The 17,699-nt window shown below is 41.2% G+C and overlaps 1 protein-coding gene across 1 annotated transcript; it reads right to left on the reverse strand.

Annotated features, from left to right (window-relative positions):
- Positions 1-663: 663 nt before the first annotated feature.
- Positions 664-11,891, reverse strand: LOC147336874 (uncharacterized). The gene is made up of 5 exons (XM_086286233.1): positions 11,668-11,891; positions 10,707-10,896; positions 1,555-1,911; positions 1,247-1,466; positions 664-924 (listed from the first exon to the last, which is right to left on the reverse strand). Exons 1-5 carry the CDS (start codon positions 11,889-11,891, stop codon positions 677-679), a joined length of 1,239 nt encoding a protein of 412 aa, XP_086142359.1. The 3' UTR covers positions 664-676.
- Between the last annotated feature and the right edge of the window lie 5,808 nt (positions 11,892-17,699).

Consider the following 17,699-nt stretch of genomic DNA (forward strand, 5'->3'; position numbering starts at 1 on the left):
TAAAATAGATCAACTTTTTTTGTAGTTTTTATTAACATCAACATGTTATGGGGATCTGAACTTTAAGAATATTTGACTGACTCCACAGTAAAATATATAAAATGAAAACATGAGTAACTGCAAAATTCAACAATATATACACATAGAATATTGCAGCCTTACCTTTAGGACATGGAAAAAAGCCTCACTACAGATGCCCAGCTTCTTAGGTGGTACTGTGCTGGAAGGGAAAAGCATGGGAAGGGCTCTGAACACAGTTGCTGCATGTTCCACTGGTTTGAAAAAAGAAAAATAAGACAGGGCAACACCATTAAGCATTGAAAATAATTTAATCTGCAAAGCATAAATGTAGACAAATCAAGATACTGTAGCATTACCTCCATCCAAAGTTTTTGGCGGCTTCATAACTTTCTTCATGACACCATAAAACTGCACCTTCGAGTAGAAGATTTCCCATCTATCCTTCATCTCAGAAATGTATTTCAAGTTGGATGGTTGAATAATTCTCCGCAGCTCATCAAGGACCTGAAAAATACAGACAGAAACCCAACTGAGATAGATCTGTCTAGCTCTGTATCTGGTCTTGACAATAAGTGATAACAATTTAAACATGAGGGCCAGTATTTAAGAAATTTGAAAATCATATCAAAATGTCCCCAAAGGAATAACAGGATGGCTAAAAGAAATAAGTACTGCTTACATGATCCAGTTCTCTGAAACAAGGATATGCCTCTAGTATCTTCACTGCTCTGTCCTGCTCCTTTATAGCATCAGAGTTAATGAATTGTCTTCTAGACTCAAACTCCAGGTTCAGCAGTTGGGTAACAGCAGCTTTGTTCTGTTTTTTGGTCTTGTATATTTCTTGAAGTGTCTTGTAGTGTTTTGCCTGGGTTTTTTGGCTGTCAAAGAAGTCAGCTGAACCAGCTAAATACACAGAGCAGAGGTGTGTAAATCATTTATTGCCACAGTAAGGCTTTATATATCTGTTATTGGTGCAAAACAATAAAACAAAAATACCAAAATATATCTGTAAATTAGATCAACAAATTAACTAAACACCTAACTTAAAATTGTTCATTCATCCTGTCAAGTTGTCACTATTAAATGGAACACAAAGATTCCAAGATAAACAGTGAAGTAGTTGTGTTCCATTGTTAGCAGAATTTTTAACAAAAAAACAAAAAGTTTCGTCCAAACCACATTTACACTCAGGGTGTAATAAGAGGGTGCATTATATTATACTTACATTCTTCATCACTGCCATCCTGGTGGTGCACTGGGGTGCCCATCGATCTAACTGGTGATTTATCTAGAATAATAGTTGATGCACTGGACTCCCCACTGCTGTCATTTTTTGCAACGCTTTCATTCCCATCCTTTCTTGGCTTCTTCACAGGAGGTTTTTTGCCCTTTCTTGGACTTTTGACATTGGAGAGTCTCTTCATTAGCTTTTTAGCAACATGCTCCTAATAGGTACAAACGATAAAAATTAAAAGATGATAAGATACATCACTCATGATTAACACAGAGTGGTATTGAGCAAATGCTACTTACCCACTCACCACACGTTTCTTTAAGCATTGGGTAGTACTCCATTAATCGCTTTGCCATGGCATCAACCTCATGTTTGCTGGGGTATCTGGAGTCCTCAGCTGCTCTTGCTATTGAAATCATGTTTGTCATGGTGTTTCTTACGAGTCGACAAAAGAGTTCCTTTGACAAAGGTTCAGCACACTCTGTCCCCAGCCGCTTCTTTTCAAAGTAGGAATGTCGAGCTTGCTCAAGTTCACTGTCTGTGAAGACTATGTACTCTGGGTTGGACATAGTCACAAACTTAGAAGTGCTGGGTTCCTCTCTGGAGAAGTCACCATCTCCAGTAGTTGTTAGCGTTTTTTCAGCAGCAGTCTTGTTCTAAAATACAGTGTACATGGGGCTAATTTCACATAAAATTGCATAAGAACTTTAGGTCTCTACACATGAAAGAAAGTACAACAAAATATCAGTAAAGTGTCAAACAATAAAAAATATGTATATTTAATAAATGTGTAGGCCACTTGATTTAAATCAAAACTAAAGAAGATTCTACTGTCTATCTGTTAAGCGAGTATTGGTGGAATTACTTGAAACTGCATAAAACAAGCTGGTGTGTTCTCAGTTTTGTCACACAACGATAGGACAGAACTTACTTCTTCACATTTGTGCACTGCAAGCCATAGAGCCCGACGCCTGAGGAAATGTTCAGGACCAGGAAACAGATCTTTGATGTCATCTCGTGAAAGTGATGAGAGCAGGTCTTCTCCAACTTTTGCTTCTGCAATAGGAGTTTCCAATTATCACTACATTGCACTATCCTCATGTGCAAGCCAGCTGACAGCTTTGCTTGGGTAACAAACAGGATACACAAGAAACATACCGGTAATTTAATATTTACCATTTAAAAACAATTCTCTATTCCATTATATTCCCTCCTGACTGCTCCACAGGTTCTAAATTACCTTCCTCCTATTGACTGGAAAAAGCATTATAGTTGTGATTCGCTTGCACCTTTCGTCCACACGTAAATGGCGTTTTCGGTCACTGAAAAAGGAGATTTCTAAAAACGCTTGCCAGGGTGGATATTTTTGAAAACTCCTTTTTTGCATTTAGGTGTGGACGAGAAAAACGGAGAAAACGCAGCGTCAAAGGTGTGGGCCTTTTTTGACGACACACTGTGCGCCGCGTTATTGTTTCGGTGAAATGAATTTCTACAATACTGTTAATTGTACTCTCTGCAGTGTTTAAATGCTTACATATACACACACAGTTACTGTCCCTCCACACATAGGACTGGGTTCTGCTTTTATGCCCTATCTTTCTTTACTATTTCCCACCGAGGCTTCTAGACTTCTGATTGGCCAACATTCAGGTTAGGAACACGGTTAGGAATATATCGCCACCTGTTGCTTTGGCATGTTCCTAGCAGCGTTTTCCTTAATTTCTGCGTTTACGTGTGGACGGGATTATTTTTTAAAATGAAAACGGAAAATCTCCGTTTTCAGAAATACCCATGTACATAGTGTAATAGCACTAGCATATTTAAATATGCTAATGCTACTAAGCTAACCGCACAAGCTAAGCTAACAACCGGTATAGCCTGCCATGCTAGCGACTTAACATGCAACATAGCAGAACACAAAACATAGAAAAAACAAAACAGTCACATACCTTTCAAGGTGGCAATTGTTATTTCGTCCAGTTTCTCCATAGCATGCCTTAATTTCTTCACACTGTACCACTGTATCCCAGACCCAAAAATATTACTAATCCTGCAATCCAAATTTGAGGTGCGAAGCTAGAGGCGCGAAGCTGGACTGTACCAACTCAGGAGTATGGGGTTGTGTACAGAAATGGTTTAGTTCGCTCTTTTATATCTATAAAATTCTATATATTTAAAGATATGACTATTTAGTTAGATTATATTAAGTAAATACTGACATGTCGGTACTATTACTTAGTACAGCTGTTATAAGGCCCCGAATTAGGATAGCCATTCCTACCCCTTAATGGAATAATCCTGGTCATCTTGGCTTTATGGGAAAAACGGTTCACGGACCAGTGAAACAAAATGATTTGGCGCTGTGTTATCTGCTTCGTATTTGTGGGTCTGACCCTCAAATCCTTACTGAGTCATATTAATTCTGCACATAGCCATAGTCCAGATTTCCGTGTAGTTTGTGGCATAGATGGATGTGTCAAAGAATATCGTGTTTACAATTCATTTTGGTATCACATTCGTCGAACACACTCCGACCACCTTGGCAATGGACGATGCAGCGGATCGACTAGGACACAAAAATCTGTAAGGTGAGACTGACTATATACTTTGATATCTTTGTAAATAATCATATAAAGTATTCATGTTAGATTCCTACTTGTTTTTACAGCTTAACAGTAGATATGTTAATGCTAATTCCTTATGATCCACATCAATGCTATTTCTAAACAATTTTTCTGAGTGTTTAATTTCTCCTAATAGAGAAAACACCATTTTTTTAAAACTTTTGTTTTAAATAAACCAATGGGCATGGTCCAGAGTCTCCTTGGTTGTTTGTGTTTATTAATATTCATTGTTTCAGTTAGTTTCCTGGTTATTTGTTAATTATTTCCAGTGTTTAGGTGTTCTCCGTGCCTCCCTTGTCTTGAGTCAAGTGTCCCTGGTTTGATGTTCATGTTTATTCCTGTTTTACTTTGATAGTCCCTGCCCTGCATCAGTGTATTTTGTTGCCCTTCCCCCTGGTCTCTTCTCATCTGATTAGTGTCAGCTGTGTTTCGTACCTGTCTGCCAATTCCTCGTTTCCTTTTGTGTATGTATATTTAGTGTGTTCTTCCCTCTGTTCTTTGTCGGATCGTCTGCATTTTCTCCTCTGTGTCATCTGTGTTCCCTCCCTCGGGTTTTCATGTCTCATGATCCTTGCTCCAGGTTGTAAGGTTTTTGCAACATTTTCAATGTTTCCTGTGTTCTTTAGTTTAGCTTTCCAGGTTTAGGTTTTTGAGGATTCTTACAGCTTTTAAACTACAGTTAAGCTGCCAAGTATCAATCAGCAATAAATTAGTAAAATTTTATTAAACTCAGTCTGAAAACATACATATTTTGGAGTAAATTATCAAATGCGAATAGAATTATTTAGAAATTATCAGTGTAGCTTGTAATTAATATCTTTAACTAGTCAATTAATCAATTAATCTCAATTGCAGTTCTAGGAGGGAACCCTCATCAGCGGAGAACAGAAGTCTGAGTAACATGTGGGCCTACAGGACTGATCCAGTGGTCGAAAACCAGCCAACAAGCCAGCCAACAATGGATGCGGCTGTAGACACCAGATTGAACTCAGGAGAAGATGCAGTGATTGATCAAAACACAATACAGCATGATCCAGACAGTGTGTGCCCCGAACATTTTGGTACTTTTGACAGTAATAAGACATTGTACTCTGGCTTCGATGATGGTGCCCATATCTCGCAAAGGCCCCTTGTTCCATCCCAGACCAACAATGATACCTCGACTCCAAACATTTCAGCAGCTTGTCCAAGCGTGTTTGCAGATGGAGTAGCATCATCCCAATCTATGGTGAGTCTATCACTACTGAACAATAACAACTTCTTTTGATAAAACATTTTACCAGTTTATTACACTCCTATATTTATTTCTCTTTTCTGAAGGATGACTCCTGCCACGATGTTCTTATCAGACAAGCAACAGCTCTTGTATTGACTGCAAGAGAGAAACATCGTCTTTCACAGGTTTGTGCTCATACAAAATTAGAATGATTATTTTAACATGTGGCTCTATTTTTTTTTCATCATTTATTATTAACAATTTTCCCTAAACTGTAACTGCCTTTAATTCATTCTGATTATCCTAATAGTAACTATGCAAAACCGAGCATCACTTGTATGTGCCTCCAACTTTCCAGTTTACCCAAGGCAGTCATAGTCTCCAGCCATCCATCCATTCACCTCCGCCTATCCTTTTCAGGGTTGCTCCCATCACAAGCCTTCCTCCGCCACCTAACTCTTAGTCTCAGTTTAAAAAGGAAAATTGTAATCTTAATTAAACTAAAAATTTGAGTTTTGCAAGAAATCCGAGAAGGAATTAAAAAAAAATTTTTTCCTTCAGTTTCAGTGAGGAAAAAAATCTATAAGAAACAGTCAAATAATTCTATGCAGTTTTTTGGTTGCAGAGCTACGTACGTTATTAGTCCTTACATTATAAGTTGTCTATTCGCTAAATGTGCTGCCCCTTTAAGGCAGGCATGATCATTTGGGTGTGTGTTTTTTGTACCAGCAGACTTGCCGTAGTACCTCACCAGGGAAAAACAGTCCTTTAGACAAACTGTCGTCTATTCCACTTTTTGCTCACTTTTTCTTGCTCAGCCTGAGAGAGCACATGCCTGTAAGTAGTTGCTATCTGTTTTGTAAGCTTTCCCGCGATAGTTATGCGTAGCAGTTTAGAGATTTGTGTGGAAAACTTTCTTTTGTGAGGAAAAACGGCCGCGATGCTAACACGTTAGCCCGTCTATGGGATTTCCCATGTAATGTTAGCATTAAGCTAACCGCTAAATGCGTGAGCCTGATAACGGGTGAGAGAGGGTTTGGATAAGTTTGTGTTTATGTGTTATATACATTGTAGTGCATGGCTTAATGTTTGATGTTGTAAAGAAAATTCAATTACAGCAGAAATGTAATATTTTATTTTTGTTTCTGTACCAGTTTTACAGTGCTTCAACAGTAAACATCTAAAACGTATCCGCTGACTCCTGGATGTTTATTGTGGACCTGTTAGCTATCTGCCAAGCTAGAAACCAGCTTTACACCCTAGTGAGGGCAGAATAGTAAAAAGGCATCGTCCCAACACGGCTACCTACAGAAAAGTGGATCTGCGTGGAACACAGTTTCTTCTGTTTCTTCTAAGCTACAATGGATAGTAACGACGACACGCTTGAGACGCGGTCAATATGCTCCAACACCTCACGTGCCAGTCAGCGCTCTTCAGCCAGTGCCATTGCAGCCAGAGCACGGGCAAAAGCAGAGGCTGCACGTGCTCAAGCACTATTTGCACAAAAAGAGGCAGATATGTTAAAAGCACAAGCATATATTGAGGAAGATCAACAAAAAGCAGCAGCTGAGGCTGCTAGGAAGAAAGCAGAGCTGCAAGCCAGTTTGCATACCTTGAGGCTTGAGAGCGCGGCTGCAGCTGCCATTGCTGAAGCGAATGTTCTTGAAGCAGCCGTTGAAAACGAATTTGGGGAGTTAGATCGGGTTAGCCTAAAAAATGAATACGTTGAGCGTAATCCAAGTCCTGAACCTCACCAAAACTCACAGCTACCAGAACTCATACCAACTCTGATGCACCAACTACCAGTCGACAGTGATGAGATCAGCAAATACGACTTGCCTGTTCAGAGAACATCCAAATTGAGTCAAGATGCCACTCCCTTTTACCCTCGTACTCAAAGCCCCTGCAGGACAGCCCCGTTCAAGCAAGAACATTCACACAGCTTAAATCCATCCAGGGATACCTACAGACACCAGACACAGTCACATGATATGAGACAATACAGCAGTAGCTACCAACCGCCTCAGTCTCATACAGGTGCTGCCAGGACTGACGAGCCCACTTCATCATCGACCACAGACTTGGCCAAGTATCTAATACGGCGAGAGATGATAAGCTCTGGGCTGTTAAGGTTCGACGATCAGCCAGAAAATTATTGGGCCTGGAAGCAATCTTTCCACAGTTCTACAGAGGACTTAAAACTGACGTCAAGAGAGGAGCTTGATCTGCTATGTAAATGGCTGGGACCAAAGTCATCAGAGCATGCTAAGAGGATACGAGCAGTCCACATACACGATGCAGCTGCAGGTGTAAGAATGGTATGGCAAAGGTTGGAAGACTGCTATGGATCGCCAGAAGCAATTGAAGAAGCTCTCCTAAAGAAACTGGATGATTTTCCAAGAATCTCAAATCGAGAAAATCAAAAGCTGAGAGAGCTGGGAGACATTCTCTTGGAGCTTGAAGCCGCCAGAGCCAATGGGTTCCTACCAGGCCTCAGTTACCTGGACACATCTCGGGGCATCACTCCAATCATCCAAAAGTTGCCATACTCCCTGCATGACAAGTGGGTCTCTTTAGCATCTCGTTACAAAGAAAATCATCAAGCGTCTTACCCACCGTTCTCCTTCTTCGCAAAGTTTGTTTGTGATCAAGCCAAAACGCTCAATGATCCAAGCTTTGCCCTTCTTACAAGTGGTTGGAGGACGGGGAAGCCAGAACACCCCTTCAAATCAAACATGAAAATACCCATTTCTGTCAAAAAGACAGAAGTCTCCTCAAACTCTAAAAACATGCAAGCCAGCCCCTCAGGGAAGAGGAGGGCCGAACCAGATGAACAATGCCCACTCCATAACAAACCACACCCCCTCAGAAACTGTCGTGGGTTTAGGAGTAAATCTTTGGATGAAAGGAAAGCTTATCTTAGAGAAAATAATATTTGCTTTAAGTGTTGTGCTTCGTTCACTCATCTAGCAAAAGACTGCCACAAAAACGTTCAGTGCAGAGAGTGCAAGAGTGAGAACCACCCTACTGCACTACACCCAGGGCCGGCCCCCTGGATATCAGAGACTCCTGTAACCGCAAGAGAGCAAGGCGGGGAGCAAGGAGAAGAAGCTCCTCAAGCTGTCACAGCAAAATGCACAGACATTTGTGGGACTACCGTAAGAGCAAAGTCGTGCTCCAAAATCTGTCTTGTCAGAGTTTATCCAGCTGGCCAGAGGGAGAAAGCTGTTAAGGCGTACGTTGTTCTCGACGAGCAAAGCAATAAGTCTTTGGCAAGAACAGAGTTTTTTGAGCTTTTTGGAGTTACAGAGGGCGTGGCAGCATACACCTTGAAGACCTGCTCAGGAGTTATGGAAACAACAGGGCGCCGAGCTAACAATTTCATCATGGAGTCATTAGATGGTAAGACTCACATTCCACTCCCCACCTTAATCGAATGTGACATGCTTCCTGATGATAAGTCTGAAATCCCCACACCTGAGATCGCCAGACATTATCCACATTTCAAGCGGGTTGTGGATAAAATCCCGGCTATAGATCCATCAGCAAGCATCCTGATCTTGCTCGGTCGAGATGTACCACAGGCACACAAGGTTCGAGAGCAATGCAATGGGCCCCACGATGCCCCCTACGCCCAGCGTCTCGACTTGGGATGGGTGATTGTGGGAGAGGTTTGTCTCGGAAGAGCTCACAAACCAGAGTTTGTAAACGTCTATCGGTGCAACGTGCTGAGTAACGGTCGTACCTCTCTGTTCGACCCTTGCACTAACAGTTTCTACATCAAAGAGAAGCTTGACACTCCAGAGCAGCATCATCAGTTTCTAGGAGCTAACGCATCCGAAATCCTGTTTGATGGGAAAGATGGCCTTGGTGAAGGGGTCTTCCGGCAAACGCCACACGACAACAAACCTGCTATGTCTGTGGAAGACAAACTCTTTCTGGAAATAATGGACAACGAGGTCTTCATAGATGACTCGAATAGTTGGGTGGCACCACTACCCTTCAGGCAACCAAGGCACAAACTCCCTAACAACCGAGCCCAAGCAGTCAAGCGTCTTTTGACATTACGGCACATGCTGGAGAAGAAGCCAGATATGAAAGAACACATGATTGCCTTCATGCAGAAGATCTTTGAGGCAGGTCATGCTGAACCAGTACCACCACCCACTGGTGAACAGGAGTGCTGGTATTTACCAATCTTCGGAGTGTATCATCCGCGAAAACCAGGTCAGGTACGGGCAGTGTTCGACTCCAGCGCTAAGCAGGATGGTGTCTCACTGAATGACATCCTGCTGAGTGGCCCTGACTTGAATAATTCACTTTTAGGAGTGCTCATCCGCTTCCGCAAGGAACCTGTAGCGGTGGCAGCAGACATAGAACAAATGTTCTATTGCTTCAAGGTTCGCCACGATCACCGAGACTTCCTACGTTTCCTCTGGTTCGAGGACAATGACCCCACCAAGTGCATCACAGAGTATAGGATGACCGTGCACGTATTCGGCAACAGCCCCTCTCCTGCTGTTGCCATATACGGCTTGAGAAGAGCAGCTTTGCAAGGACAGGAAGACCAGAGTGCAGAAGCAAAGCAGTTTGTTCTAAAGAACTTCTACGTGGACGATGGTCTTGCTTCCTTCCCCACCGATGACAATGCCATCCGAGTGCTGAAAGAAACCAAGGAGATGTTGGCTGATTCCAACATACGGCTACATAAGATAGCCTCCAACCACGACGTAGTAGTGGAGGCGTTTCCACCTGAGGAACGTGCTAAAGAGCTGAAAGACCTAGAGCTAGGTGTGGATCCGTTACCTATGCAGAGAAGCTTAGGTCTCAACTGGCACCTTCAAACCGACAGCTTTACCTTTCTTGTCTCCCAGGAGGAGAAGCCCTTTACCCGTAGAGGTATTCTCTCCACAGTTAACAGCATATTCGACCCGTTGGGGTTTGCAGGTCCTATAGTAGTCCAGGGCAAGGCTATAGTCCGAGAGTTATGCGCTGAGCATTGCGATTGGGACACCCCGATACCTGCTGAAAAAGTGGCACAGTGGAAGTCTTGGAGAGACTCACTGAAGGCACTCGAGCAACTTCACATACCAAGGCCATACCTACCTGTTTCTCTGCTTTCCACACGGCACAGGGAGTTATGTGTCTTTTGCGACGCGTCCACCATGGCCATCTCTGCAGTTGCCTACCTCAGGGCAGTTGATGATGAAGGACACTGTCTTGTAGGATTCTGCATGGGGAAATCTAAGTTAGCACCCCGGCATTCCCATACTGTGCCCCGTCTAGAGCTTTGTGCAGCTGTACTAGCAGTTGAGCTGGCCGATATCTTGAGGGATGAGCTAGATGTGGAAATCCACACAGTGAAGTTTTACACCGACTCCAGAGTTGTGCTGGGCTACATCTGCAACGCCAACCGGAGGTTTTATGTGTATGTTGCTAACAGAGTAGCACGCATCCGGAAGTCTTCGCAGCCTGAACAGTGGCAGTTTGTCAGTTCAGAACAAAATCCTGCTGACCATGGTACCAGACCAGTTCCAGCTGCACTGTTGAGAGATACAAACTGGTTTTCTGGGCCATCATTTCTTGAAAACGACGAGCGAGTTGCACTTACCCCACCAGAGTTCTTTGAGCTCGTTGAACCAGACGGGGATGCAGACGTGCGTCCACTAATAGCAGCCTTTGCGACAGGAGCTTCTGAAAGACAGCTTGGTTCACACAGGTTCGAGCGCTTTTCCAGCTGGAAGACACTTGTATGTGGCATAGCAAAGCTCATCCAGAAAGGCAGATCCTGTGCTAAGATCCTGGAGGGAGATTTGACAAAGGTAGATGAGCATATACAGGCAAGAACAGTAATTGTACAGACTGTACAGCACGAGGCCTTCAAAGAAGAACTCAAGAGCCTGTTCAAAGGAGAACTTGTCTCAAAACGCAGCCCTCTCAGGAAACTTGACCCTTTCTTGGATTCAGATGGTGTACTGAGAGTTGGTGGCCGCACGTCATTATCCGCAATCTCATGGGAAGAGAAACATCCCATAATCATTCCCAAAAGCAACCACATTGCTACCTTGTTGGTGCGGTATTATCATGAGCAAGTAGTACACCAAGGTAGGCACTTCACGGAAGGGGCCATCAGATCCGCTGGACTGTGGATTCTGGGAGGAAAAAGACTTGTATCAAGTATCATACACAAGTGTGTCGTCTGTAGGCGGTTGAGAGGAAGTCTGGAAAAACAAAAAATGTCCAACTTACCTGCTGATCGGTTGACCCAATCTCCTCCTTTCACCCAAGTTGGATTAGATGTTTTTGGACCATGGACGGTTTGTGCCCGTCGCACGAGGGGAGGCCTTGCAGAGAGTAAGCGCTGGGCTGTTATGTTTACTTGTTTAGTAACAAGGGCAGTTCACCTGGAGGTGATAGAATCTCTGTCTACGTCAAGCTTCATAAATGCGCTTAGGCGATTCACTGCCATCAGAGGTCCAGCAAAGCTCTTTCGTTCAGACCGAGGCACAAACTTTGTCGGTGCATGTAAAGAACTTGGTATAACCCCAGAAGATGCAACACTTCATTCTTACCTCAGAGACCAAGGCTGCACGTGGGACTTCAATCTTCCACACTCCTCCCACATGGGGGGAGCATGGGAAAGAATGATAGGGATGGCTCGCCGCATTTTGGATAGCATCTTACTCAAGATGCATTCCCCTAATCTTTCACACGAAGTGCTCACCACGTTGATGGCAGAGGTCGCAGCCATCATGAATGCCCGGCCAATAGTCCCTGTGTCGTCAGATCCAGACATGCCGACCATACTCACCCCTGCTATGCTTTTAACACAAAAGGTGGACTCCGTGTCTGCTCCCTTGGAAGACATCGACCTCAAGGATCTTTACCGAAGTCAGTGGAAGCAAGTTCAAAGTCTTGCGGATTCATTCTGGAAAAGATGGCGTCAAGAGTACCTAACGACACTCCAGCCAAGAAGGAAATGGCAAGCAGAACAAGCCAACCTGCAAGTTGGAGATGTTGTGCTCCTAAAGGACAAGGAGGCTAAACGAAATCAATGGCCCACAGGGCTTGTGGTAAATACCTTTCCGGGTCGAGACAGCAGGGTCCGGAAAGTGGAGGTGAGAGTTGTTCAAGGAGGCACCCCCAGGGTGTATTCGAGACCCGCCACTGAAGTTGTGTTGTTACTCAGAGGGACATAGTGGTATAGTACTCTATACCAGGCGGGGAGTGTGCTGCCCCTTTAAGGCAGGCATGATCATTTGGGTGTGTGTTTTTTGTACCAGCAGACTTGCCGTAGTACCTCACCAGGGAAAAACAGTCCTTTAGACAAACTGTCGTCTATTCCACTTTTTGCTCACTTTTTCTTGCTCAGCCTGAGAGAGCACATGCCTGTAAGTAGTTGCTATCTGTTTTGTAAGCTTTCCCGCGATAGTTATGCGTAGCAGTTTAGAGATTTGTGTGGAAAACTTTCTTTTGTGAGGAAAAACGGCCGCGATGCTAACACGTTAGCCCGTCTATGGGATTTCCCATGTAATGTTAGCATTAAGCTAACCGCTAAATGCGTGAGCCTGATAACGGGTGAGAGAGGGTTTGGATAAGTTTGTGTTTATGTGTTATATACATTGTAGTGCATGGCTTAATGTTTGATGTTGTAAAGAAAATTCAATTACAGCAGAAATGTAATATTTTATTTTTGTTTCTGTACCAGTTTTACAGTGCTTCAACAGTAAACATCTAAAACGTATCCGCTGACTCCTGGATGTTTATTGTGGACCTGTTAGCTATCTGCCAAGCTAGAAACCAGCTTTACACCCTAGTGAGGGCAGAATACTAAAAATAAATCTCTTTTAATAGCAAACAACTAAGATGTCGTTTGTTCTTTTTGTCTGTTTTACAGAGTGGTGTGAATGATGTCGTTGCAGCATTACAACAGTATCAGGCATCGTTGGTCAATAATCTGAGAAGTCAGGTACAAAAGGTTTTCCAGCAGCATCATGGAAGTGGACTTGAAAAAGATGTTTTGGCAGTCTTTGACCAGATTGAGGATCCATTTTCCTCTGTTTCAACAACATACTGGCAGGATGATGTGATAAAGAGAAATTTCAATTTTGTGGAGTCCGAGGAGGTTTGTGTTGGGTATACTGCTGTCATGGTAAAAAAAGGGAAAAAAAGATTCCTCACTACTGTGCCCAAATGTTTTCATTATGTTCCGCTTGTCAGAAGTTTGGAGCAGTTATTGTCCCATCCAAGAGTTTTGGCATTGATAGATGAGCAGAAAAATTACAGAAATGAGTATTTATATGATATCATAGATGGAGAACTCATGAAGTCTCACCGTTTATTTTCTGCACACCCCTCTGCCTTACAGATTATCCTTTACTCAGATGAAATTGAAATTTGTAACCCACTTGGGTCTCATGCCTCCAAAAATAAGTTGGTAATGTTCTATTATACTTTGGGAAACATTAATCCTAAATATCGATCAAAACTAGCTGCCATTCGTCTACTTGCCATTGCAAAAAAGAGTGCGCTTTCTGAATGTGGTGTAGATGGAATCTTGCAAAGGCTGCATGAGGACTTAGTGAAGCTATATAATGGAGTTAAAATTCAAACTGGAAATGGTGAACGTGAAATATTTGGAGCATTAGTTTCATTATGTGGAGACACTTTGGCACAGCATGAGCTTTGCGGGTTTAAAGAGGGTGTTGGGTTTGCCCATAGTAAATGCAGGCAGTGTGAATGTTCATTTGAGGACATGCAAATTTATTTTGATGAGGATAACTTTGAGGAACGGACATTTGAATGACATGTCCGGCAATGTAGCGAAATTGAGAAGGCCAACACAGAGTATCTAAGAAGCAGCTTAAAAACAACATATGGAATAAACAGAAGAAGCAAACTTATTAATTTCCCAGCATTCAACTTGATCCAACAAACACCCCAAGACATGATGCATGTAATTTTTGAAGGGATTGCTCCATTAGAAATAAAGTGTGTGTTGAAACACTTAGTTCTTATGCTTATGGGAGAGCTAGACTTAGATCTCTTCAATGCTGCAATGACTGGTTTCCCATACTCTCCAGTTGATATTAGAGATAAACCAAGTGTTATTACCTACAGTACATTAGCTTCCAGTGACAATAAGTTGAAGCAGTCCTCGGGGCAAATGATTGTTCTTCTGAAAATTTTGCCATTTCTGATTGAATCAGCCAAAGGTACTGAACACTACGCATTCATTCTTGAACTCATTGAGATAGTTCAGATTTTACTTGCTCCTGTCATCAGTCTGCAGACTATTAACAAGTTGAAAATCCTCATTGAACAGCACTTGAAGCACATGAAAGCCCTTTTCCCAGATAACAACATCACACCAAAACAACATTATTTGATTCATACACCAAGCCAAATTAAACGTTTGGGACCAATGGTCCGTCATATGTGCATGAGATTTGAATCGAAACATTGCTTTTTCAAACAATGGGTGTCAAAAATAAATTTTAAAAATGTTTGCAAATCTTTAAAACCCCTGGAGGGTCTTAAGGACATTTATTGTCTTTTGAATTTTTAGTTTTAAACCATTTTCACTGTGTTGAGTGGATTAAAGCCAAATTTGTCAAAGAATCTTTTTTTAACTTTTTTTTTTTTAATTGTGGTGTAAATTCATTAAATTAGCCTAAAATGGCTAAGCTACAGCGATGCATCCACCTTTATGCCTTTGGACAAAAATTGTCCCATTGAAACCCATTATAAACGCTATTTTTCACGCCAGAAAAATTAAGGTTTAAGGGATCGTCAGGTTTCCACCTTAGGTTTCGTTTTTAACTAGAGACCTTAGAGTTGTAATTTTTTTATTTGTCCACCGAGTGGCACCCTTGCTTCACATTTGACCTCTGCTCGAAAACAGCGGGCTGCAGAACTGAACTGCGGGAAAGGAAGTCTGATTTCCGGCTTGCATCACCGGCTATGCCCGCTGATCGGGCGAGACCAATCCACCCTCTCACCGACGTGAGAGGGTGGATTTTTTTTTTCAATCAACAGGAAATGACGTATTTGTTGTCACGTGGTATGGATGTGTCTGCTGGAGAAAGGAGTCCCACGCAACATGCCCCGGTTCTTCGTCGCAACTTACCCCGGGAAGAGGCACTAATTTCGGCCTAGAGGACCAGCATTGACCGCCTGGAGACTATTTTCGGTTCCGGAAATTTTTTTTTTAAAGTAGATCGAAATTAATTTTGGTGCCGATCTTTGGACCATCTAAAGGCCTAATTATATTAACTATCAAATATTACTTCAAATGTTTTTTTTGGAAAATATTTAGTTTTTTAGGTTTTTTTTTAGTTTTTTTTGTAATACAACTGGGATTTAAAGGGTTAAAACAACGAAAATATAATTAAAACTTTATATGAATATTTCAGGGAGAAGTAGTTTTAAAAGACTGACCAATTTAAAGTGAAAAAAAAAATTAATATTTAATATTTTTATTGCACTTTTGGGGAATTTGCATTTTTCATGGATTTTTTAATGTGCTCCTGCAAAAAAAATAATGGCAGGTCAAAATTCATTTTGGTGCCAATCTTTTGTCCATCTGAAGGCCTAATTATAATAACAATCAAATATTACTTCAAATGGTTTTTTTTGAAAATATTTAGTTTTTTTGTTTTTTGGGGCTAAAAAAACAGGGTGCTCACGTAATGAAACTGGTATTTAAAGGGTTAAAACAACGAAAATATAATTAAAACTTTATATAAATATTTCAGGGAGAAATAGTTTTAAAAGACTGACCAATTTAAAGTGAAAAAAAATATGAATATATAAAGTTTTTATAGCACTTTTTGGGGAATGGACATTTATTGTCGTTAAGCACAAAGGTGGATGCATTTTTAAGACGCCTCCAGGTTTAATAAAGCATAATCAAATGTATGAATGTTGTCAGAATGTGGATAGTTTTGATCACCCCATTTTTTCCAATGAATGCACATTAGGACCAACCTCAGAAGTAAGCATAATGTCATACTTAAAAGAAAAAATGAGGGCCTTCCTTGGAAATGATGAAGTAAACCATGCAGTGACTGTTAAATGGCTTAATCTAAATGGTAACAAATACATAAGGGATAGGTCATTAATTGTTTGTGCTGTTGGTTCTAGTGGTTTACCTATATTTGGGCTTGTGAAAAATATCTATGTGATCAATTCATCATTGTACTGTTTTGAATTCCAGCAGCACAATACCATTTGTTATGACAGAGATTACATGTCATATAAGATAGAGATTCCAAACATGGCACAAGCAACGGAGCTGATATCCGCTGATAATCTTATAGATTTCACTCCATATTACAGTTTCACACACAAAGATATGACATATGCAGTCATGAAATATTACCTGTGTGATGTAATTGGACTACACATGAGTTCAACAGATGTTTTATAAAAGGTACACTGCTTTACATGCATGAACTGTATTATCAGGTTATTGTTTTGGACAGTTTTGTTGTTGAGTTTTCTATCAAATCTGACAGTTGAATGCGATTGTAGCATTGCCACAGTGAAGATATGTGTACTGATACTTGTCTGATGCTGATCTATTAATCTGTTTGACCTGGCCTAAAGTGAATGAGTTATGCCGTTTCTGTTTTTCAAATGGGCCTGTATTTCATGTTTATCATGTGCTTTTCCAGCTTTTGTGCATGTTTTGTCAAACTTGACAGCAGTTTTATTACACTTTAGTGTCAATAAATACATTTCTTAAACTGAGCAGCTGTTTAAGTGGCCTTACTCTTGAAATGAGAAAAATAATCTTGTTTTTATTAGGGAATTTCAACCATACCTTGTAACTGGTAAATAAAGCTCAAGATGAGCTGAAATATCCTTTTAAGGAAAAGTTAGACATATTTTCCTAGAATAAGATTTATTTTCTTGTGCAAAACTTGCTTGTTAAGAATATATTTTCTTTTTAGACAAAAAATAAGAAAAAATGTCCATAAAGAAGGGTTTTTTTACTTTCTTGAAAATCGTTTTTTGCAGTGCAGTGTAAAATTAGACTGGTCAGCTTGTAGTGAAGATGATTTCTTAGCTTATCATAGTAATACCGATATACATCTGAACAACATTTCTTTGCCCAAAGAAGCTATTTTGTGCAAGGATGTCAACTGTAAGAATGCTGTGCATAAACATTTACTCTGCTCCATGTATGATGATATAGTGACTGCTCTGCATGAAAGTGGTACACTGCTTGATAAACAATATAAGCATAAGAAACCTAACATCAGACCTGGCTGGAAAGAACATGTATCCATGTACCATGATGAAGCTCGCATAGCTTATAAATGTTGGGTCATGGCTGGAAGACCTAAACAAGGCCCAGAATTTGAACAGAAAAAATGTGCGAATGCCAGATATAAGTACGCTGTTCGCTTTATAACTAAAAATGAGCAAATGCTGAGAGCAGATTCTTTGGTAAATGCTGTGAAATAATATGGCAGATTTTTGGAAAGAGGTGAAAGCTCTTAATAACTGTAAACCATCTCTACCATCAACTGTTGAAGGTGTTTCTGGGGCAGATAACATTGCAGCCTCATGGAGACAGCATTACAGTGCGTTGTTT

This window comes from Aulonocara sp. 'chitande type north' Nkhata Bay, linkage group LG3 (assembly GCF_057382095.1).
Source record: "Aulonocara sp. 'chitande type north' Nkhata Bay isolate Kocher_YH1m ecotype deep benthic linkage group LG3, A_spYH_male_GT1.1, whole genome shotgun sequence".
NCBI classification, from domain to species: Eukaryota; Metazoa; Chordata; class Actinopteri; order Cichliformes; family Cichlidae; genus Aulonocara; species Aulonocara sp. 'chitande type north' Nkhata Bay.

What these genes read in the sequence shown, in the direction of transcription:
- LOC147336874 (XM_086286233.1), bottom strand. Translation starts at nt 11,891, where the DNA reads ATGTCTGGATCTGACGACACAGGGACTATTGGCCGGGCATTCATGATG. An exon ending in GTGCAGCCTTGGTCTCTGAG is followed by an intron (nt 10,897 to 11,667) that starts GTAAGAATGAAG and finishes ATCTCCCTCCAG; the next exon opens with GATCTTAGCACAGGATCTGC. An exon ending in GCTCAAAGAACTCTGGTGGG is followed by an intron (nt 1,912 to 10,706) that starts GTAAGTGCAACT and finishes ACTGTATTTTAG; the next exon opens with AACAAGACTGCTGCTGAAAA.